Below are 23,273 nucleotides of genomic sequence, written 5' to 3'. Positions count from 1 at the left end.
CTTCAACTGACTGCACTAATTCCCTCAGATAGCTCAGGCAGCTCTGGAAGACTTAAGAAGTTACAGTGTCCTGGCTCACTGCAAAGGCTGTTCACATCTGTCTTTTGATTCTTGGGCAGGGCACCATTACTGACAGCAAGGTCTCCTCTATGCTGAAGGCTTCATGCTGGAATTCCCACCTGGACCCAGGATGTGCTTCGTGACACAGTGAGGCACTGGCACTAAGGGATCCATGTCTCAGGAATGAAGATAGAAACAGCTGCTGTATGGGGGGGAAAGTGGGAGAAACAGCTGCTGGCCTAAAGTGACACAGCCTCATGCAGCTGCCATGAAAACTGTCATCTCAAGGGCAAAACCTGATGTATTGCAATGAGGCTAATGATAAAAAGATAAAGACCTGCATTGTTTCAGACCTTAAAAAAGGGCCTTGGCCAAGGCAAAGAGAATTTTGCAGGTTGCCAATAGTGCCTTTCACGTTTACAGAGTACACTGTGCATGATTATTGTGCACAGAAGAAAAAATTCCAGAAGTATTCCGTGGCTTAATACCATGCAGTGGCCTCTAGATAAATGTCTGCAGAGCTCCTGTACCCTACTGGGCCAGACCCTTAGCTGGGAAAATGGGCAAAACACTGCTGTATGAGGGGAAAGTGGGAGATTTTTAACAGCTGAAGAGCTGCACAATAATTTCTTGAAGTAAGAGGTGATGCCTATTTCTAAGGGAAGGAGTAATTTACATAATAGATAAACACACATGCATAGATGCTAATGCCAACATTTGCATCTTTCACGTGTAACACACACCACGCGAGCCGCAGAGCTCCCTCTGAAGACTGCGTAATGTTGAAATAAGCAGTGCAAAAATAGGAATGCATTCCCTTCAAAAGAGCAAGACTTCCTCCCACTTCTTCTGCCTCCAAGTTCATGGACTATGCAATTCATCAGGATTCACTGCATCAGCCAGGATTCACCACCTCAGCCAGGAGCTCTACCTCAGGTTGAGTCTGACAGTCTTTCTAAGTCTCCTACCTGTACTTTTGTGTAGCCTAACAGATGCTGAGTGTTCCTTAGTTTCTGACACAACATCAGCACTTCTGTGATGTGGTGACTTCTGATCATTGTGGCCATCTCTTTTTCTGGCTTCTGTGTCAAAGAAGACATGGTTTAGCTTCTCCAGACACTTCTCCAGCTCTTCCTGGGTACGCTCCAGTTGTTTGCTGACATTACTGGGGGAAAAAGAAGAGGACGGCGGGGACAGCTTGCTTTCTCTCTCCTTCCTGGCCTCTTCCACATGTGGGTTTTGTTTCATTAGAACAAGCACGATGATAATCAAGATCAGGCAAAGATACACAACCCAGACTTCTTCCTTTTTGGAGGTATCAGGAGCTGGTCATGCCTATTGATGTACTCACAAGGAAGAAGCCAAATGGACCAAACACCACCAGTGGTGAGAACTCCCCAGCTGCCACCATGCACAGGAGGACTGGTGCCAGGAACCAAACCACTGGGGATGTCACGGCTGGATTTTCTAAAGCAGTTCTAAAGACGAAAGCAGCAAAAACAGTGAGCAGAAAAATTTTAGGCACTAGAAAGACACCAGATCATCTGTCACAGCTCTGTACGATCTTAAAATAGCAGCATGTCTCCTCTTTTTTTTTGTTATGGAGCTGCAGGTTAAATGATCCTTACTCTTTAACCTTCTTTCTGTTAGAATGGTCCAGTTGATGTCTTTCCTGAAGTGGTAAGTTCTTCCTCTAATTCAAAGAAATGATAAGTTAGGATTTCCCTCCCCAAATTAAGATAATGTGTTATCCTTTAGGAGTGATTAGATGCTAAGTCTACAGTCCCAGCATCTAAAAAAATCCAAGTGAGACAAGGCAATATGAGTCACCTGAAACACAGGATCAGTAGGACCAATTTGTTGGCTTCTTTCTGTCTTTGCTGGTCTTGGGAGTCCCCCTAGAAGTGGCTGCTAGGACTCCAGAAGTAATTCCAGCTGAACTCTGTAGGAATCCCTTGGAGATTCTTTATGGGCTGTTCCTCAGTCACTCTGTCCCCTGATTACTCAGAGATGGGCAGCTCAAGGACCAATAAATGCATTTCTACTGATCAAGCTCAGGAGAAGGGGTTGGAAAAACGTCTGCTTAGTGCCCAGCGCCCAGGGTAACAGCCAAAATGCCAGCAGGGACAAGCAGCCACCAGGACAGGGGCAGCCTGTGAGGGGGCAGGTGGGCCATCCCCTGAAGGCCTGAAGGGTCTGTCTGGAATGGGACTGCATTTCCTAACCTTTGCTCGGGGGATCTGTTTACAGAGGAGGGTGCCAAACCTAAAAGGAGCAGAGATCACACCCAGATTTCTGCTGCCTCTGTGTGCAAACATTCTTGGCCTCACCCTGCCACAGAAATAACCCTAAAATTCTTCACTTTGTTCCCAAAAGTGAGACATTGCCCCTGCTTTGCTACAGTGAATGGTCTGAGACAAGTTACAGTGTTCCTGTATGATGAGGCTGACAGCTGCTCTGAAAGCCTCACAGAGTCAGACCTAAAGACAGCCAGAATTTACCCGTGAGATTTTGCAGCCACAGTGAAACTTACAGTGAGAGCCAGGAAGATCAATCAATGAAAGAAGATGTTCTGGACACAAGGAGAAGATGTTCCTGTTATGGAACATTAAGTGTGTACAAGGATGGACGTTATGTCTGTCTCAACAAAGCAACACCTGTATCCCCTTATTCTCTTTGGAAGCTGATCCTCAGCTTTCAGTTTTCCAAGACTGATGCTATGAAGCAAATTTTGCTCTAGAAGCACTGTGGTATTTCCCATTCCCTTTTGCCTTGTCTTTAGTTCATTCCTGAGATCACAGTTGTGCTGGATATTCCTGTAAGCAGTTTGCTGCCTACAAACCTGGGCCTGGCACTGCTGCCCTACATTTAGGTGGGCAGTCAGCAAAGAGATACAGTACCCCCAATCCAGTCACCCTAGTGGCACTCAACTCAAATGCCAGGCACAAAGCTCAGGAGAGGATGCAGAAACAGGCAGGTCAGAATTAAGCTCAATTTTGTATCAAAACTGAGATGCATCTCCTTAAAGCAAGAACACTGGAACAGAGATGTCCAGGCAGATCAGAATACCTCCCTTCTCCCTCACTGCTGTATATCATTAATGCCTTGGGGCATAGACCAAACCTTCAGGCACAGGTATTAGAGTCACTAGCAGAGCAAAGCCCTGATCCAAACCTGACACTGCTGTAGTAAGAGACATCACTGAAACCCTGAACAGCACTGAAACCCTAAAGAAAGAAATGCTAAAAGGGGAAAACACACAGCTTTAAAAAACACATCATTAAGACTGCACTGTGGCCCCTCTGAAGGGGAAAGGATGGATGGAGTAGCCATGGCATTTGCAACTTCTAATACCATTGCTTGTTTCCTTTGAAACAAATGTAATACAGCAAAGCTGAAAAGTGAAGTACAGACTGCTGTAGTTTCAGACACCTCTTCTATCATTAGTGATACCTCTATTTCATTAGTGATACAATCACTAATGAAATTACTTGGGCACATCTGTCAAAAACTCAGGAGGCATCATCTTGGCTATAAAAACAGGGAGTAGACAGAAAAAGGCAAAATGCTTTGTCCATGGTTGCTCATGGAACCGACCTCCTGTGATACTCAGGGACACAAGGTATCACACTGGTAACATCTGCCTCTCCACACACACATATGTGAGCCCTCCAATACTGAAGGACAGAAAAAGGAACTGGCTTTGCAGGTCAGCATTATTCAGACCTCTGAAAAACAACAGGAGTTGTTCTCATAGTAGAATGGATTTTTCTCTGACCCCTTTGAAGATAACTGCTGGATGGGGTTACACCAAGCGCCCACCTCACTGGTATCTTTATTCTAATTGTGAATGCCTAATGAACAGCATAAACATGAGGCAATTATGTAAGAATGCTTTCCAGAATACTTCTGCAGCCCTCCACAGCAAGGATTTTATAACATTTTAGCAGCTCTAGCTTTACCTGAGACATGACAAGGAAAGAAAACCTATTTACGAGAAATCTCCTGCATAATCAGCCAGGGAAGCAAACAGCTGTGGCTCCAAGGTCACGTAGAAGATGCTCTTGAATCTCAGTAAATGGCATGAAAACACGAAAAGTGTGACAAGGACACAGCTTTTGTATGTTTAATGCAAAATCCTGGAAATCAAAAAAAATACTGTTTAAGGTTGTTCTATACAGTCAAAGTAACAGCTGTGCTCTGTGGCAAATAAAATTAAAATGTGTTGACCTTGATTTCCAGTTTTCACCTACTGACTTCCAGAAGACAAAGTCATTTCTCCATGTTTCTCCTCATCATGTATGTTACCCAGATTCAGTTTCTCCTTATGCCCAGACAGGAATTCTTTAAAATATTATTAAAAAAAAAGAAAAAGAAAAAAAGGTCTCACAGATGCAACTGCCTGCATCAGAGCTTAGTAATAAAATTAATTTTTTAGAGCCAAGATCAGGTTTTTAGTCTTTCACAGCCAACGTTTTTTCACCATCTCTCAGCTGCTCTCAGCACTCCCTGGAATCTGCCTGCACTCCCATTCTCACTTTTCACAAAGGCTGACTGGGCTATAAAAAGGAGGAATGCACTGCTCCCTAGGAACACCTGATAACATGCGGCCTTTCGCAGCACTTCTCTTCCTTCAGCGTTTTTTAGGCTTGGTGGGGAAGATTTTCTGCATCAACTTAAGAGATGGGTTCAGTGACTCAAGCAGTATTGACTGGAGACACACTTTCAAAAAGCCAAAATTTAATACAAATCAAATGGAAGAGCTGTGACAGTTCATTTTACTACCACCCAAGGCTGGCATGCAGCTAATTTCCCCTCTGAGGCACTGGTGGTTGTAACTGGGCTACTTATAAAGTAAACTTTATTTAAGAGCTGATTGTACATCCTTCCTAGCTGTCCACAACCTGGCTTCAGCAACAAAAATTTTCCCTGTTTTCCTGGAAATAACTGTCCTTACATCCCTAGGCTGGATTAAATCATGATGTGCAGTTTTATTCTAGGGCTGTTCTTGTCAGTGAAAGAGATGAATGAGCAAAAACGGTTCTCACTCACTTTCCCCCAAAGACCCCGAGCTCGTGCTCCTCCATGTCAGGGATGGCAAACACTGCTGGTGTTTGCTGGATGCCAGCAGCTGCATTCACACAGACTCATGGAGTGGAAGCATCCAACTATCCACTGCTGGATCTTGATTCCAAACCATTCCCTGCTGGATGCATTGCCACCTCAGCTGCTAGAAAAGCTCTGCTCTATTTAAAAGCAACAGGAGAATGGGATGATCTCATGGTATAAAAGACAGAGTCTACAGTTAATGTCAATTCTACAGGAAGAAAAGCAGATCCTTCTACACTGGCGACCCTTTCAAAGGTGCCTCTCTCCAGTGTGAGCACAGAGGAGCACCATGTAGGCTGAGTTTTGGGGTCACATGCATAGCAGGCAGATCTGGTTTAAACTTCTACATAAGGCACCCTGGAAGAGGATCCAGAGATTCATGCATGGCATTTCCTACTGCACAGCATCTTTCTACCATTCTTCAGTTTACAGGAGATCTGGCACGGTTTCAGTCTAAGTGACTTTTCTAGAAGAAATTAAAGCGAAATTCTTCTTGGGGAGTTGTGAAATTGAATAAGCCTGTGTTAAGTGTCCTGTGGGACTCTGAAGGGGATTCTGCTGAACCTTGGCTTTTCCTGCAAGCTCCCGAGCACTTCCGGATAAACTGGCCATTCTTCTTGCGGATGCTTCCCTTCAACTCCACGATCCTGGCAGATTTTGCAGCTTAAAGAGGGGAGAAAAAAGCTGTAAGAGACGTTCAGTCATCTCATATAGTGAGGCCCCAGTCTGCAAAGCACAGGGCAGGACTGAATCCCTTTCTTCTCCTCACCATGCAAAGTTCTCCTACCTGTTTCCATAAGCTTCAGCTCCCTGCACAGCTCCTCCTGCATCTTCTTTCTGTAGTCTCCAAACATGGCTCTCATGAGCTGACGCTTCTTCACCAGTGGAGCCTTGTCACTGCGCAGTGTCCTGATTGCCCTGAGAGCCTCCTCAGCTGTAGCAAAGGAGAAACAACACACAGGTTAAGGCTCCCTGCTGGCTCTGCCCCTGCATTCCTGCCAATGCTTTCCCCAGGAGAGAGCTCTTCTTCAATGCTTACCTTGCTTTGGAGTGGGTTTCTGTGTCTTCAAGCCAAGTTCCAGCTGGTTCACACACCAGTCCACCTCTTTCTGCAGCTGCTCATCTGACTGCAATCAACATGAGGCACAGTGAGCAAGAGGAAATAAGTCACCCAAAAATTACAGCAGCAGCTGCTACACAGGATGAAAGGGAACTCCATAAAGTCAGCACTATTTCAAATATCATGTTCTGGTGATCATTTTATAGACTTCATGATGTTTTCTCTCTGGTGTTTTTCATCAGAAACTAAGAGCACTGTGCAAACGTTTAGTTGCAACTCACTGTTTCTATTAGATGGATTTAATATGGGGCTGCCATTCAGAGGGTGCTGTTTTCTGGAAAGCTCTTCAGCTTTCAAATAAACTTACAGATGGGAGAAATAAACATTAGCAATAAAAAACCCCTATCCCCAAACCTGCACAAAATCAAAAAAAGCAAACAATGGACAAAATCAGAAGCTGAGTCTTTTTTCTCAGCTCCTCTGTGCTTGCTCAACCAGAAATGTATGAGGAAAAGGGAGATGAAGCCCACTGAGATGGAGGAAGCCAAGTCCCATTGTGCAAAGCCAGCTGGCTAACTCAGCAGTGGGAGAGGGAAACAGGGCTGCACCCTGGGACTGAAGCAATTCTTAACTGCTATGTACATGTAAATACAGACACCCTCATGCTGTCTCCTTTCACCTACAACAGTGTCCTTCCAAAGGACTGCAAGGGCTTTACCTGACCTTCAACTCTTCCCATGTCTCTGGTGCTCAGCAGCATTTATTGGTAGGACTGGAGGTGAAGGAGACCTTTGGATGGAATGTTCCAGAGGCAGGGGAACATTCAGTGCAATTTCCTTGTAGAATATTAAGGAAAAGAAGGTTTTGTGCCATCTTGTATTACAGCATTGATCAGCTGGCACTGTTTGTTAATAGTACCTACATCAGCGCTGGAAAGTAAAATAAAATGAAGACCTGGACCTTAGCAGAACAGAAAACCTCAGGGTGTGCCTTAATGTTGTGTTTACACATAACTTGCAACTTCAGTTGATTTCTGGGCCATGCCCTACAGAGGAACCTTCTCAGAAGCACCCTTGAGCCTTACCACAGGCCCTTGGCTACACCAGGTGGCAGCTCTGTGCCTTGGCTTTGCTCCTTGCACTACAAAAGCAATTCATCCTGCAGCAAGCACATCAGAGCTACAAGGCCTGGCTCAGCACCCACAGGCACCAGCTTGGCACCTCCTACCTCCATTTCCTATTTTTATTTTCTTAAGAAAACATGGCATCCAGCTCCCCAGGATTAGCTGTCACAAGCCTAAACATGAAATATTTCTGCACAAATCTGAAGGACCATTAACTTCCTTTGCACTGGTCAGGTTCCTCAGCTGTGTAGCAGAGAAAGCAAACAGCTGCTGGAACATGTAAGCAGCAACCGTGGTCTTTCAGCTTCCATCTCAGGACAGTTTGCTAATTGTTCATCTGTGCAAAGAGATAAAGTGTCTCTAGCTCAAGGGTTTATAAACTATGAGATCCCATCAGTATTTAACTACCTGAGAGGTCTTCTCATCCTGATGGGAAGTATCCATACTTTGACAGCTGTTAGCTTCTGCCTTTGCCTTCCTGCTGGTCTCAGTTTCTTCTGTTTTCTTTTTACTGACAGGTGGTTTTTGTTTCTTCTTTTTCTTCTTCTGGGCAGCTCCACCTCCTGTTGATTTCTCTGTCACTGCCTCATCTGGAGGGGCTGTCTCTGTTTGGGGGATCTTTGATGCGGCATGGCTTCTATCCTCTTTGGGTACATTCCCTGACACTTGAGTCACCTCAGGCTTCTTCAAGGCTGCAGCCTGTGGCAGAGCTGCTGATTCAGCAGGCAGTGGAGGATCTGCTGTGTGCTCTGTATGTTGGCTTGCTGGAAGTAACTGAAGCTGAGGACAGTCTTCATCTGGGATGGCAAAGTTGAAAGCAAACTTGGGTTCTTGTCCAGAAGCAGCAAACCTCAAGGCTGCACTGCAGTTCTCCTGCTTGGTGGCTCTGACATTGTTCTGTACCTGTTCAGCACCACTGTCACCAGGGTCAGCTTCTGGGTTGGTCTCAGAAAGTGTGAAATCAAATCGGAAGCTGCTGCCAGATGATGTGAACAACTCTGGCCTTGCCTCAGGGGTTGGGTCAAACTGTTTCACACCATCTGCAGCCTGCCCCTTGCTTGGCTGTACTTCCACAACATCAGGTTTCATGCCTAGAAAAGAGAAAGAATATTGCTTCAATGCTGGTGTTCTCAATACACCAGTTTCCTATTGTGGGGGTGCCACTTCAGCTTCCACTGTAAGGCACTGCCCAGAGAGGTGACTCAATCTAATGCTGCAACCTAAGAAATCGACAGAAAAGAACTAAATCTCACCATCCCCCGAGGGACAGCTCAAGCTCACCTTTCTTCATGCTCCTCTGACCCTCATCCATCTTGAGATGACAATCCCCAAACACATTGCTTAGCACTTGTCGCTTCTCTGCAAGAGGAGTCTCAGGGCAGCGCAGGACCTTGAGAATGTGTTGGGTCTCTTCTGCTGCTCTCAGAAAACACCAAGAGAGACAAGAAATAGTTTATGGTGGGCCTTAAAATCCACACTGTGGGATGCTGCTGACTGAGTCTTCTCTGAATGTTCTCTGTGTTCATACCACCTCTGACTAATCCATAACTAGCATTCAACTGAAAGGGAACTCCAAGTGCTTCTAGAAGCTCAAATATTGTGAGATGTTCCTAGAGAGGGGAAAAAAAATCTTAACTGCTTATTACATACAGTCAGACTCTTACACTGCAGTACGTGCACTGCTAATGGCACAGAAGCTACAGAGTGCTTAGCAACTCTTCCCTCAAGGCAAAGAAATCCCAGAACCTAGCTCAGTGTCTCTTCTCTGGAAAACTGGAAAAAACTCTGAGTAGAGAGCATACCCTGAAAAGCAGGACTCTTGCTTGACTCTTACAAACCAGCCTCACCACAACAGAAATCCAAAGTTTTTGTGCTAGAGCAAATCCTCTAAAAAACAGAGTTGTTCTGTGACAAGTGATCCCCAAGACCTCCATTTGGAAATCCTAGATATAGTCTTGTAGCATTTGTCTCACATATTTTAAGCCACAGAACAACTGGAGAGTAGTACTGTGGAATGGGCACATCCCACCTCCCCTGGCTGCAGCGCCTGACCACCCTCTGGGGAAAGAACCTTTCCCTAACATCCATCTAGTAGTCCCCTAACACAGCTCCAGCCATTCAGGTCCTGTCCCTGGTCACAGAGAGCTGAGATCAGAGCTGCCCCCCCACTGGCCCTCGGGAGGAGCTGCAGCCCCGGTGAGCTCTGTGCTCCATCTCCTCCAGCTGAAAAACCAAGTGCCCTCAGCTGTTCCTCCTATGGCTTCCACTCCAAACCCTTCCCCATCCTTGTGTCCCTCCCCTTGGACACTCTCTAACAGTTTTAGATCCTTCTGATATTGTGGTGCCCCAAAGTGCCCCCAGCACTCGAGGTGAGGCTGCCCCAGGGCAGAGCAGATCGGGACAATTCCCTCCCTCCCATGCTGGACCCAATGCACCTCAGACCACGGTGGGACAGAAGTGGGAAGTATCTTACACAGCATCTGGGTGTCAGGGTCCTGAGCACATGTACCCTTATTTCAAAGGGTTTGGCTGGCTGCAATCCAGGCCTGCTACATAGCAAGAGCTAAAGAAAGCTCCTGGGAGCTGCTCTCCTCCCTCCCCTGGGAGTTACTCTGAGCCAAGGATCTCATGCATACAGTGCTACAGCCAAGTAACTCATTGATCCAGACCCTGAATTCCTGGCTAGAGCTTGGATCTGCCTCCTTACCAGACTTCTCCAGCGACTGGGACTCCAGGCAGAGCCTGGGTACCATCAACAGCACTGCTCAGCTCTCCTGGCTCACATACTGTGCAAAGGGGCCCTTTTCTGGCCAGGCCACTGCTTCTGCTGCCTCATTCCTGTGCTCAGCTCCTGCCTCCCCTCCAGGAGCTGCTTTCCCTGCTGCTGGGCATGGGACTGGCACAGGACACAGCTGTAACAAAATGCTCATCACAGAATAGTTTCGGTAGAAACTTCAAAGCTCATCCACCCCTGCCATGGGCAGGGACACCTTCCACTGTCCCAGGCTGCTCCAAGCCCCATCCAGCCTGACCTTGGGCACTGCCAGGGATCCAGGGGCAGCCACAGCTGCTCTGGGCACCCTGTGCCAGGGCCTCCCCACCCTCACAGTCAGGAATTCCTTCCTAATATCAGATCTAAGCATAATCTCTGGCAGGGGGAAGCCATTCCCCCTCGTCCTGTCCCTCCATCCCTTGTCCCCAGTCCCTCTCCAGCTCTCCTGGAGCCCCTTTAGGCCCTGGAAGGGGCCCTAAGGTCTCCCCAGAGCCTTCTGCTCTCCAGGCTGAATAATCCCAACCCTCTCAGCCTTAATTCTTCTTGGAGCCTGATGCTCAAGCACAGGGTGTGGGCACCTATCAGTCACTGCTCCATGCTCAGGTGCACCAGCAAACACTCACCTGAGCATCTGACACAGGGTTCACAGCCCTCTCCAGAGGTTAAGTACTGACCTGGAGCAGGACATTGGTCTGCAGCTCTACAAATTGGACTGATGAGATCAAACTATGACCTTATAGAACTTTATCTTCCATGTAATTTTTCCCTGGAACAAGCTTGACAAAAATAAACCTACCGGTGTTTAAGGGCCAGACACCCTGGCACAGTATTTCCCTAAGAAGGAAACAAAGGCAGAGCTGTAGCAGAACCAAACAAGCCACTATATGGGAAAATAAGAACACAACAAAGAATACAGAAAACAGGGAGAACAAACACTAAATGAATGAAAGATGAAACTGCTTCCAGAAACACAGTCCTTAAAGCCCAATGCTTTATATTGTTTTGTGTTTAGAACAAATCCCAAATAACACAAGAACAAGGAACATAAAGGAGAGAAGAAACAGGAAAACACCCAGATCTGCTAAATCACACCCAAGGCCAGAATATGGGGGGTGTGGGCTGGGAAAGAGAAACATACCTCGTTCAGGGTGTGGAGTGAGATGGAGATCTGCCTCCAGCTGCGAAATGCACCACTCCAGCTGCTCCTGGAACACACCTTGGGGAGCCTTGGACATCGTGTGGGGAAGACAGAATGTTTAGAAGCACAAATCTCTCACCTCCAAAACTGATTCCAAAACTGAATTTTCTGAGGCTTTCTCCCCTCTCCCAGGAGATCAAACCTGGCTTTACACTGGATGTCTGCTGTGTAACAGCTCATTTATACCATAAATCAGCACAGCACAGGGACATATGTCCTGCGTGGAGAGCACCAAATGAGCCCTCTGCATTACAAAAACTACAGCTCTTACTAGCAGGAAACCCCACCACTCCCAGCAAGCCAGGACTTCCCGCAGATATTTTTTTCATCTGTTTCTCCACCTGCCCCTTTATAAGGCCCCAAATGAAAAGATTTCTCATTTTTTTCCTGAAGCTTAGGCAATGGCATAGTGTGTCCATAGCAGGACACTTCCCTTTAACACAGCTCTGGCAACACACAGAATTTATCTTTAGGCTAAACACAAGCCCTTGAGACCCCACGTGCTGTACTTCTACGCTGGCTGCCTCCTACTAAGCAGGTGGAAGTTAAGGTTTGCGGCCCGCCTGGGGACAAGGCACACTAAAACACTGGGAACGAAAAGAATATTCAGGATAAGAAGATAAGGAGGGATTGGGAACGGCACCGGCGCTGGGAAGGCCTCTAAGGACAACCTGCGGGAGCTGGGCCCGGTGCGGTACGAGGGCTCGGCGCGGGCCGAGCAGCAGAGCCAGCAGAGCCTTACCCGCTCCATGCCGGGCTCCCCGTGCCGCCGCCGGAGGAAGCGGCCCCGCCGCCCCGCCCACCTCCGCTCACGGGCCGCTCCCGTGTGGGCTCCGGGAGCAGTTCCGCCCGGCCCGGGCCGGCACCGCCAACTGGAGCTCGGGGTCCGCTCGGGGCCTCTCCGGAGCCCGCTCGGGGCCTCTCCGGAGCCCGCTCGGACCGCTCAGGCCCCCAGACCCTTCGCGGAGCCTCCGCGGGCCCTGGCCCCGCCGCCGGCCGGGGCTAAGGGTGGGGCCGGCTCGGTGTGCACCGCCCTCCGCGCTCCGGCCGCGGCCGCGCCCCGCGCTCCCGTTCCGCCCGCGGGGGCCCGGGCCCCCAGCGCCTTCCTTGGCAGCGCATCCGTGACCGCCGAGGCTCCCCCCTGCTCCCCACAGGGAGCTGTCGGACACACGCGTGTCCCTGACCGGGCCGGGCCGCGGGTGTCCGGCGGTGCCGCCTCCCCTGGGCGCGGCAGGAGCAGCGCTGGCCCCTCACGGGCCAGCCTGAGGCGGGCCATGCCAGCACACAGCACCGCGGGCAGGCGAGAAAGGTTAATACACACCTACAGGTACTGGCTAAGCCCATTTCTGTATTAGATTTCCTTTTGATTATTTAATTTTGTAAGTAAAAAGTTAGACACCTTGTTTCACAGGCATTTTTCCCCCTTGGATTTTTTCCAACAGCAGCCAGAAGATCCCCATGAGGTCAGTCCTGCAGCAGCACAGCGCGTCACAGCACGGGGTTTGTGTCTCTCAAACGCTTCAAACCGTGGAGGTTATAATTTCTCTTGACATTGGCAGCTGATGTTAGAAATTCTCCAAGGCTGACAGTGATTCCAGAAGGGCTCTAAAGTGCTGGGAAAGCACTTCCAAATGTTGCTGCTAAAGATTATAAAATGGTACTGGAAAAATCGGCACACTTCTGCCAATCCTAGCCAGACTTCTGTCTGCCTTACAATCTCCACCCTTGCTGAGACTTCGCCATTGTCTAAGCCCTCCCCTCATTACAAAAACCACCTCAGTGGTTTGAGCCTTATCCAAGGTTGTCTTGAGATTTATTTCGAGGTTTATTTGGAGTGGTCGAGTAGGGTCAAAATTGGCATCAGTCCTTGCATTCAATAGTCCAAGTGTCAGGAAAAAAGCTGACAGTCAAGTATTGGAGAAGATAATGAGCACAAAATAATGAGCCATCGTATCTGTCTTGACAGGCCAGAATCCCACTGCAATTTTCCTCTCCCTCAGTGCCCAAGCTGGACTGAGGGCTCGTGAGCCTGTCACCACCAGTCTGGATGCATCCCCTAAAGCAAAAGCTCCCCATCCGTGGCCTGAGGAATGCACAAACCCATCAGGTGATGCAAAGGCTCTTCTTGGTATGGCTGGCACAGAGCCTGCAGAACCCATCCAGACAGAGCAAGGAGTGAAAGGAACATTGTTTTCAGTGGCAGGATGCTGTCCATGTCTCCAGCTCTGTGGACTCAGTGGCCATGCAGGGAAAAGGCACAAAGGACCAGCAATGCCTTGGTATTCCTGGGTTTGATCTCTGCCCTGAGGATTCAGCCCCACAGCGGCACCGAGTCAGCGAGCTGTGGCAGCCCTGCGCTGAGGACACACGACAGAAGGGCTGTCAGGAGATCCAGACGTGATCCTCAGCTTCTGCTGACACAACAGAAACCTTGTCACGGGAAGAGCTGTGAGCTGAGCTGGTGGAAGCTGATGTCTAACAAGTCATGGCTGCCCAGGAGCGAAGCAAAGAGCAGGCAGAGGAATGGGAATGGCTTGAGCCTGCCTTGGGCGCAGAGCAGGTTAGTGTGTGCTGTATAAACCGTGCAAAGGCTGGGACAGTTCCACACTGCTGTCAGATGGCAACAGGAGCACCTGTCTGGGGGCAGGACAGCTGTGCAGTCCCATAGGTCACTCCAGGACTGGCATTCCTTGCCAGCGAGAGCTGCCTTCTCTCCCCATGCCACCAACTGAGCACCAACAAATTCGTGGCAGGCATGGCTGTAACTGGAAGCTGGAAAATGCAGCTCTTTGGTATGAGGCTCCTTTGAGGGAGCTGCAGGAAGGAATTGGGAAAAAATAAATCAAAAGAGAGAAGGGGGGTGGTTGCCAGAGCTGCCAACCACAGTGCCAGGGAGCCTTGGAGGGCACTGGGACAGCCCAGCGTCACATGCCTGACGCATCCTGTCGCCAGACTTCCTCGCCAGCGATGTACGTGGCTTGCACATACAGGTTGTCATTCAGCATTAGGAAATCTGTGTTGGACAAGAGAGAAAGAAAGCAGCTGTCAGGAGGGAACTGCTGGGGCTGGCTGGGGAGGGCTGAGCTCAGTGGGGAAGGGCTTCTCCCCATCCCAGGATGGCACTGCAGTGCAATCCTGGCAATGACAGCTCTGCTTTCTGCTCAGCTGAGATGTGGGGGGCACTCCAAAGGGTTTCCCAAACACTCCAGCATCCGAGGGAAAAACCACTGGAGCAAAAGACCAGAGCAAATCCCAGGTGTAGCATGTCTCCCTGCAACTCCCACTGAAAGAGCGGATGAGCATGTGCTTACAGCAGCCCCTGCTTTGCTCCACAACTCGTGAGCCCTGACACCATTGTCTCCATACCAGTACGTGCTGTGCCCATACCAGTACCTGCATCGGAGTCATAATTCAGTGTCCCCTTTTTCTGTTCAATCCCCAGGAGCTGAGCGGGATGCAGAGACGCCGCCTCCAACGCGGTCTCTACCGAGCACCCTTGGACAGAGAATTGGGGAGACGTTAGGGCAGCCCCAGCCCCCTTGCCAGAGCAGCCCAAATCCCCCTGGATAAGGCAACTGTCAACCAGGCAGTTGACAGACCCAAGCTGGAACACCCTCAGCACAGCCAGCTGGAGCTGGGAAGGGAAATATCCCTGCAGGAGAGAGCAGGCATAGGAAAACTGAACACTTACAGTATGGAGAGGGGCAAATCATTCACTTTTGTGAGGAAGAAGCAGGAGAGTTGACCTCTCATTAGTTCTATGGGTTAAAATGAAACTTCCCCTCAAAAAGGGGCTCATCTGAGGGCACTGATCCCAGCCCTTGTCATGTCTCAGGTGAGTGGGAACGTTCCTGGTGGAATGGACACAGCTGGCAAAAGCAAGACTTCCTCCCATGTCAACAGAGGGAGCAGCAGCTTGTGGACAAGGCTCTCTTACCTGTGGCTTCTTGGAAGTGTCGCACACACGTGTCCATGGTTGCCACGCTGCCACTGAGGGTCTTTGTGCCTGGGAGAGAAACAGGATGGCACTGAGCAGCACCCACAGCTCACAGCAAGAAGCAGGGCACTAGGGAAGCATAATGGGACCAGAAGTGCAGAAATCCTGGGTGGCAGGAGGAGCAAGCTGAAGGGCCTGCAGCCACTTCCTGCTGGGGCACAGGAACCTGGGTGTTACCTCCAGCTCCACCCTCAGACCAGCTGGACTGGGTGAAACCAGCTCACAATGCAGGCATCTGCTGCCAGAGGAAGGGAATGGAGAAAGGAACGATCCTTCTCTGAAATACCTTCCCAGTCTTCACCTACTCGGGAATTTGAAACTTAGGGAGTTTCAAGCAAGGGAGCTAGCAAGAAGTGGTAGTGTTATAATAAAGACAAGGGACAATAAATATCTCTTAAGATTTCTCTGTCCTTACTGATCCCCTGAACCTCTGGCACCCTTGACACTGGGTAATGAGGCTTTCAAAGGTGTTGCAGACAGCTACAACTGGACAGATTCCTCCATAAGGGTGGTACACTTCTCCTCTTTACCAGGAGCTTCATTCTCCCCAAGGCCAAGTCACTGCAGATCCTTCAGGCATCAAAACCCAAGAGGGTGGTACAAATGATGCCACACACTCCCAGGGACAGCAGGGTGTGCTCAGCTCCTCAGGAATGGTGCCAGTGGCAGCAGTGTCCCCAGCTCTTCACCAAGAGGGACAGCACTTACCTGCAATGTAGGTGTTCAGCCCATCGATCTCCACCACCTGCTGACCCAGCGTGTGCCGACCCGGTGCCAGCCCCATGCCAGCAATTGCATCTGTCACCAGCACCAGGCCTGTGGAACACAAGGAAAGGGGCCCTGTCAACTTTGCAGCTGATTTTGCTGCAGCTCCAAGCACTGTGCCCTCTTGACCCCCCTGGAGAGGGACCATGTGTCTCCAAAGCAGGACTGAGGGATCAGCACACGTGGCTGTGACCTTCCAGGCAGCAACGGCAGCACGAATGTCTTGTGGGAGATGGTGCAGTGCTCAGAGTGGCTGGTGACACTGTGGGGACTGCTCACCTTTGGGGTGGGCTCGGTGGGCGATGCGCAGGGCAGCGGGGTTGGTGTGGATGCCATCAGAAATCATGCCATAGAAGACCCTCCGCCCAGCAGGAATCTTGTCACTTGTCAGCAGCCCCACAATGCCAGGGTCACGATGGTGGAACTGCTCGAGGGGAGAGAGGGGACAAGCTGTGGAGGATCACCAGGACGAACTGGCTGAGACTCTTCCCCTCAGGGGATGCAGCTGTCATCTCTATCACACAGTGCCTGGCAGCTTTACCAGGCAAACCTGGGCATTGCCTTGAATCACAGAATCACAGGATGGTGTGAGTTGGAAGGGACCATAAAGCTTATCTTGTTCCAACCCCTGCCATGGGCAGGGACACCTTCCACTATCACAGGTTGCTCCAAGCCCCATCCAACCTGACCTCGAATGCTTCCAGGGATAGGGCAGCCACAGCTTCTCTGGGCAACCTGTGCCAGGGCCTCCCCACCCTCCCAGCCAAGAATTCCTTCCCAATATCCCATCCATCCCTGCCCTCTAGCAGTGGGAAGACAAGGAAGAATGTCCTGCCACTTCAGGCCCTTGTCTCCAGTCCCTCTGCAGCTCTCCTGGAGCCCCTTTAGGCCCTGCAAGGGGCTCTGAGCTCTCCCTGGAGCCTTCTCCTCTCCAGGTGAGCACCCCCAGCTCTCCCAGCCTGGCTCCAGAGCAGAGGGGCTCCAGCCCTTGGGGCATCTCCGTGGCCTCCTCTGGACTCTCTCCAGCAGCTCCACGTCCCTCTGCTGTTGGATCCCAGGGCTGGAGGCAGCTCTGCAGGTGGGGTCTCACCTGAGGGGGCAGAATCCCCCCCTCCCCTGCTGCCCCCACACAGGAGGAAGTCTGGGTGCATACAGCCAGGGCATGTCCAGCTCTCATCCCCAACACTTCCTAGTCCTTCTCAGGGATGAATTTCAAGAGTCTGCTACAGCCTTGACTCTCTTTCAGATCCAGCAAGTAGGAATGTGAAGCCAGAGGTTCAGTGCCAAAACCTCATTGCAAAGCATAGTGTGAAACCAGCTGGGGAGGACACAGACCCATGGGGAGAGGGACAGAAAGCCCAAAAGCAGCCCTGGAGCAGGGCAGGTGCCTCTGGGGACTCACCGGCAGCATGGCATTGAAGAGGTGAGTGATGAAGGTTGCTCCGTGCTGCACAGCCTCCTCAGCCTGGGACAGATTGGCCACTGAGTGACCTGGGAACAGAGAGCAACTCCTGATTCCTCTGCCCATCTCTCCACTGATTTCCTTGCAGGAGTAAAGACACTCCATCACTGGATTATGCTCTAAGGCCCACCCTGGCCTGAGGTCTGAGGGGCAACCTCAATACAGATGTGTCTGGCCATGACCTGGGGGGACTCTGGCGGTGGGTGTTTCACCTGAACTCCTTCAGTGTTCACATCACAGCTGTCACAAATGCTGCCTTGCTCACAGCACATTGCCTTCAGGCTGGGTTTGAGGTCCAGGGACACACCTTTCTGCTGGCCTCGGATACTTAAAAGTTTTTTAGAGAGATATCAGGGGATACCCTCACAACAGTGGGGATTTTGCCAGGAAAGAATATGGGAATTAAACTATCCAGAAAGAAAATTCTGTTTCCCCAACAGGACAGCAGCTCTGTGGGCTAACCTTGCCTTTCTGGAGTTCTTTGTGTGGCTGTGGGATAAGAGATAGTCTGCTGTATGAATGCCCTTCTCACCTGAGGTTTAATTTCACCCTGAATAACTTCCCCACCCCCCTTAAAAAAAACCCCCGACTTCTTCAATGATCTGAGACAAAGAAGAGTTTGTGAAGCAAAGGAAAAGAAAAACACAGCCAGTTTTAAGTCAGAGGCCAGCCAGATGTTGGAGTGAGAGGCTCCTACAGCACTTGTGGTTGAAAAACAGAGTTATCAAACCAACAGTAACCTTTGGAAAATGGTTTCACCTGTCGCATAAGACCTAAAGCAGTGGAACTTCAGAGTTTGAACCCTTCCACATCATCAAACCTCCAAGTAAGACAGCTACTCTTCCCTGTGTTAGAACAGCACCTTGTGTTTACTGCAGAGGCTCCTCAGTCAATACAAACTTCGGCCCTTGCCATGACAGATTGATGGCATCAAGTGAGGTCCCCCTTTGTGACAGGTCTGTCATCTCCACACCGGCCAGGCTGAAGAGAATCCCACCCCGTCCAGTTGCACCGAGAGACTGTTAGAGATGCCACAGCCCCAAGGGAGGGGCTGCTGGAGCCCCCCTAAGCCCAGGGTGCCCCTGCCCTTACCCAGGGAGACGCAGATGCCCCGCTTGGTGAGCTCCTGGATCACCTCACTGCTCCTCCTCATCTCAGGGGCCAGGGTGACTATCTGGACACAGTCCAGGGAGCCATAGGTGGCAAGCAGGTCCTGGAAGGCACCTGCCTCAAAGGTGCGGAGGCAGTGCTCCGGGTGAGCACCCTTCTTCTCCTTGCTGATGAACGGCCCTTCCAGGTGGGCTCCTGTCCAAACAGGAACAAAGAACCATGACCCTTCCTCCTCCTACCAAGGACCAAGAAACCTGCTCTGTCTACTCTGCTCCAGTTGCACTCTTGCCATTTTTCTGCAGCAAAACACATGGCTCAGGTAACTGTGGGCTCAGCACAAGCAGAGATGCAGTGCTGGCCACTGGCCAAGCCAAGCCACCCCACTGCCATTGCTCCAGGGGGCCCAAAGGGGCTGAAGAGGTGTGTGTATGATGACAGAGAACACAACAAAGGCCAGGCCTGAGGGACAAGGTGGGTCTGTGCCCACCTGTGCATCCCTCCCACCGGGAGCTCCAGCCCCTATTTGTGCTCTGTAACTTCTTTCACCTCAACTGTGAACAAGATAATTGCCCACCTAGAGTAGCACCACAGAGGGACGAATCCACTTACCCAGGATTCCTGCTCCATGGGCTCCACCGTTTCTTACACTGATCTGAGGGAGAACCTAGAGAAAGGGGTTTGTCAGACATGGCACTCCAGACACAGCCCCCAGCCTGCCAAATCAGACCCAAAGGTCAGGTCTGCAGGGAGATTTGTAGCCGGACCACTTGGGACCATCGCAGCCCGCAAAGGAAAAGCTGTCTCCAAGCCTTGGTGTGCAGAGCTCGCCTGGGAGACATGGCTGTCTCAGCATTCTAAAGGCTGAGGGCGAGAAACCCAGGGTAGAGTCCAGCTCCTCATGCCCACAGCTTTTCTGCCCTGGCAGTTATGCCAGTCTTGGCCCATCCACCTCCTGATACCAATCTCAGTCCCTGATCACCCTGCAGATGGGAAGGGAGAAGGCCCCTTACCTGGTGGTACACGGATGGAGGAGAGGTCACCAGGGTGGGACAGAAAGAGGTCACTCCATGGGAGAGAATTTTCTGACTGACCAGGTCAATACCTGATTTGAAGTCATCCGTAGCCAGAGAGAAGTCCACCCCGAAGCCTCCTGCACCACAAACAAAACAGAGGTGAAACTACAGCCTGCCCAGTGGATGTGTCCCACCCAGAAACACTGAAGAGAGATTTTGTGTGACTGGAGGGAGATGTTCCATTTGTAGGGCTCTGACACAGAGGGCTCCACCACCACTTCTGTCCTACATTCCAAGGTTCCATAAGTACAAATCTCACCATCGCTGCCCCCCTGAAATGCACTTCCCCACGGCATCCCAGCGTTTTGCAAGCACAACCTTTTTATTTTGATGCAGGGTAAAATGTGAGGATTCCCAGCTGAAAAGGGATCAGACTTCCAACTTTAACTACCATAGAACAAGCCCTTTCCTTCTGAAGAGAGCTTTTGCAGTTAATGTTTGTTCCTTTGGGAGGTCTTGCCCTCTCCTCCCATGTCCTGGAAAGGGTAGGGCAAGCATCCTGCTAGTGCAGGCGCAGGACAAAATAGAGATAAAAATGAGTTCAGAGGAAACCCTCACCTGGCCAAAGGGGATCACTTACACAACAGCAGCAACCACAGGCAAAAGTGCTCTCTGCCATTAGTTGGGTGACTCATACCTCCCTTGAGCAGCTGAAATGTGGCCATGGGCAGGACGCCCGGCGTGGGGCTGGGGGTCAGGGATGGACAAACCCGGGACGCCCCCAGTCCATGAGTGCGTGTAGCTTCACTGTACCATTGATCTGGACATCAATGAAGCCCGGGGCGATGATGCTGTCTTTGCAGTCCAGCTGGACATCAGCAGAGCCCTTCTCGTCAAAGAAGAGTTTCTCTGGGTTGAGGATCTTCCCCTCTCGCACCCACAGGTCCTCCCTGGAGGGACAATCACACACACCAAGCTCTGGTGCCATCTGCAGCACATGGAGCAGGTGGCTGTGCCCCAGTGACAGTGATCTGGGTAGAGTGGATCCCACCGGCACCTCCTGCCACGGGCTCTGCGATATCTGCCAGAGCACAGCTGCTCTTGCAGCTGGGACACAGCGAGCAGCCCTCTCTGCCTGGCTCTGGCTCTACAAAACTCACGGGAATGGGATTTTCACGCGCTGCCCCTCAAAGGTGGCCAAAAGGACAGGGGGCTGGCAGAAGAGGCAAAACAAGAGGGACGGTACACCACACCCGCCCCATCTCCCTCCGAAAGCTGTCAGAGGGGACACGGGACATGGGAGCGCGGCGGGGCGAGGGCCAGCAGCCGATGCACAGGGGCAACTGGCGACCGTCCCTAGGGCGCTGCAGGTGCCAGCTCAGGTAGGCAGCCCGTCCGGGAGCCCCCACACCCCTGGCACCTCTGCAGCCTCGGTACCCACGGACACCACGATACCCCTGGACAGCCCTGGTACCCCTGGAGATCACGGTACCGCCAGCAGCCCTGGTACCCGCAGCCGCTCCGGTCCCCGCCGCCTCACCTCTGGAGCTGGTGGTCCCTCAGGATGCGGCAGTTGGTGAACTGGACGATGGGCGCGTCCGACACGGATTTGTTGGACGGCATCGCGGGGCAGCGGGAGCCGGCGGGAAGCGCGAACCCCCCCGGTGTCGGCGCACGGGGCGGGGACCGGGCGTGCCGGAGCAGGGCCAGGCCGCGGCTCTGGTGCGAACGGCTGCCGTGGGACTGGGCAGCCGGTGAGGGGCGGAGGCACCGGAGCACCGCCCCGGGGGCAGGCGGAGGGTGAGCTCCCTCCCCTGCCCGGCTCTCCGGGCCGACGCTGTGAGGAACCAGCCCCGCGGTGCCCGAAGAGCGCCGGGCCCGGGGCGGTGTCCCCACTCCGGGGCACCGGGGCCGGGGGCGGGGCCGCGGCGGGGGGCGCGGCCTGGGCGGGGCCTGCTCCCGGTCACGTGAGCGCGCTCAGCACGTGCCGGAATTCCCCGCCCGCCCTGCGTCACGTGACCGGCTCCGAGGAGCCGCCATCACGAGAAGGGCGCCGCCATCTTGAGAAGGTCGGCGCGGAAGCTCTCCCTGTGAGACCGCACCGTGAACCGGCATCGTGAGACCCCGCTGTGGGACCCCCTCAAGAAACCCCATCCTGAGATCCCCATCCCGACACCTCCATCCCAAGACCCTCACTGTGGCACCCTGGGCCCACTGCCCCCCGTGTACCCGAGGGCAGCTGACGAGACGCGGTTCCACCCCGGTGATGTGTGCTCCGGCACTGCTGATGAATCTCTCCCAGGAAAGATAAATGACGGGGACTGTAATTGTGCATGAATGTAACACCCCTGTCTGGCCTGGAATTGGATTTTAATTAGGTTTTGTGCCATGCTTATCATTCCGTGATGTCAGTGCTTGTCCACACTACAAGCTGCTCCTGTTGTCAGCAGGATGCTGGGAAAGGGGCCTGAAAGGGAGAGATAGGAATGATGCCGGTTGAGGCTGGGAAAACTAAGGGCAGCACTGTTTTGGGAATTTGAGGCTAAGAATGGTTTCAGGCCACGGAGATGCCCCAAGGGCTGGAGCCCCTCTGCTCTGGAGCCAGGCTGGGAGAGCTGAGGGTGTTCACCTGGAGAACAGAAGGCTCCAGGGACACCTCAGAGCCCCTTGCAGGGCCTAAAGGGGCTCCAGGAGAGCTGCAGAGGGACTGGGGACAGGGATGGAGGGACAGGACACAGGGAATGGCTTCCCACTGCCAGAGGGCAGGGCTGGATGGGATACTGGGAAGGAATTGTTCCCTGGGAGGGTGGGGAGGCCCTGGCACAGGGTGCCCAGAGCAGCTGTGGCTGCCCCTGGATCCCTGGCAGTGCCCAAGGTCAGGCTGGACATTGGGGCTTGGAGCAGCCTGGGACAGTGGAAGGTGTCCCTGCTCATGGCAGGGGTGGGACTGGGTGAGCTGTAAGGTTTTCCTCATGAAATTATGCACATCTTGGACACTCAGCACTGTATTGCTGGGAATGATTTTTAGCTTCATAGAAGTGGAGCTGAGGAGACCTCAAAATTAATTGAGAAAATGAATTCCAAAAACAGCTCTCAGCCCTGCTTATTTGTCTGTGAAGAAGAAAGGACCCATCTGAGCTGCTAAATCGAATTTGGATGTCAGAAGGCATGTATGGCACCCAAACTGCCTGGGGCAAAAACAGGTCCCTTCCCCAGGAACACACAAGCTGACAGGGCTGTGACAGTAACTTTAGCTGGCAGTGGAAGAGATGCCGAGGTAAAGGCAAATACTGACTGCACACATAGGAACACCCAGCATAAATACCCCACCTCGGGCCCACCCAGAGCAGTGACAGAGCTTCACCTGAGAACCCTCCAGCCACACAGGTCCAAGGCTTCCTCAGGCTGCCAGTCCCAAGCCTAGATCAGAGCGCTGAGACCTCCCATCTGCACTGCTGGGAGAACGGAACAGCCTGTGCCAAGCGATGGGAATCTGCTCCTGGAGGCTGTAGGTATGTCATCCAGCCCCACCTATGGCATGTACTGCTAAAGCCTTACCCCTTTGGATGTTCTCCTTTTATTTCTCAGCATTAAATTAACCCT

The 23,273-nt window shown here is 51.8% G+C and overlaps 2 protein-coding genes across 4 annotated transcripts; both read right to left on the bottom strand.

Annotated features, from left to right (window-relative positions):
• Window positions 1-4,777: 4,777 nt before the first annotated feature.
• On the bottom strand, window positions 4,778-12,329 carry LOC309578927 (UPF0488 protein C8orf33 homolog). Of its 2 annotated transcripts, none has more exons than XM_082291882.1 (7): window positions 12,066-12,329; window positions 11,264-11,351; window positions 8,634-8,962; window positions 7,761-8,443; window positions 6,209-6,296; window positions 5,957-6,103; window positions 4,778-5,832 (listed from the first exon to the last, which is right to left on the bottom strand). In XM_082291882.1, the coding sequence occupies exons 3-7, from the start codon at window positions 8,662-8,664 to the stop codon at window positions 5,636-5,638; spliced, it is 1,146 nt and encodes a 381-aa protein (XP_082148008.1). In that variant the 5' UTR covers window positions 8,665-8,962; window positions 11,264-11,351; window positions 12,066-12,329; the 3' UTR covers window positions 4,778-5,635. The 2 variants fall into 2 exon arrangements, with proteins under 2 accessions (XP_082148008.1, XP_082148007.1); XM_082291881.1 differs by having other exon boundaries at window positions 8,634-8,768.
• A 337-nt stretch (window positions 12,330-12,666) lies between these two features.
• AMDHD2 (amidohydrolase domain containing 2) lies at window positions 12,667-21,571 on the bottom strand. 2 transcript variants are annotated; one of them, XM_082291829.1, is made up of 11 exons: window positions 21,211-21,571; window positions 20,484-20,620; window positions 19,668-19,807; window positions 19,267-19,321; window positions 18,640-18,852; window positions 17,488-17,576; window positions 16,365-16,509; window positions 16,029-16,136; window positions 15,261-15,329; window positions 14,717-14,818; window positions 12,667-14,336 (listed from the first exon to the last, which is right to left on the bottom strand). In XM_082291829.1, the coding sequence occupies exons 1-11, from the start codon at window positions 21,291-21,293 to the stop codon at window positions 14,248-14,250; spliced, it is 1,230 nt and encodes a 409-aa protein (XP_082147955.1). In that variant the 5' UTR covers window positions 21,294-21,571; the 3' UTR covers window positions 12,667-14,247. The 2 variants fall into 2 exon arrangements, with proteins under 2 accessions (XP_082147955.1, XP_082147956.1); XM_082291830.1 differs by lacking the exons at window positions 20,484-20,620; window positions 21,211-21,571 and adding an exon at window positions 20,368-20,450.
• Between the last annotated feature and the right edge of the window lie 1,702 nt (window positions 21,572-23,273).

The sequence above is a fragment of the Coloeus monedula genome (genome assembly GCF_965178545.1).
Source record: "Coloeus monedula genome assembly, chromosome: 16".
Classification (NCBI taxonomy): domain Eukaryota; kingdom Metazoa; phylum Chordata; class Aves; order Passeriformes; family Corvidae; genus Coloeus; species Coloeus monedula.
Note: the sequence above shows the minus strand (reverse complement) of the source record. Positions and strands in the feature narration are given on the sequence as shown.

Excerpts from the sequence above, each read along its gene's own strand:
- AMDHD2 (XM_082291829.1), bottom strand. The coding sequence starts at position 21,293 with ATGCCGTCCAACAAATCCGTGTCGGACGCGCCCATCGTCCAGTTCACC. Across the intron at positions 16,510-17,487 it reads TCTTCAATGCCATGCTGCCG|TTCCACCATCGTGACCCTGG; the intron begins GTGAGTCCCCAG and ends CCCCTCGAGCAG. Across the intron at positions 14,337-14,716 it reads GAATTATGACTCCGATGCAG|ATTTCCTAATGCTGAATGAC; the intron begins GTACTGGTATGG and ends TGTCCAACACAG.
- LOC309578927 (XM_082291881.1), bottom strand. Across the intron at positions 8,769-11,263 it reads CACTCCACACCCTGAACGAG|CAGAAGAGACCCAACACATT; the intron begins GTATGTTTCTCT and ends TTCTGAGAGCAG. Across the intron at positions 5,833-5,956 it reads GCTGAAGCTTATGGAAACAG|CTGCAAAATCTGCCAGGATC; the intron begins GTAGGAGAACTT and ends CCCCTCTTTAAG.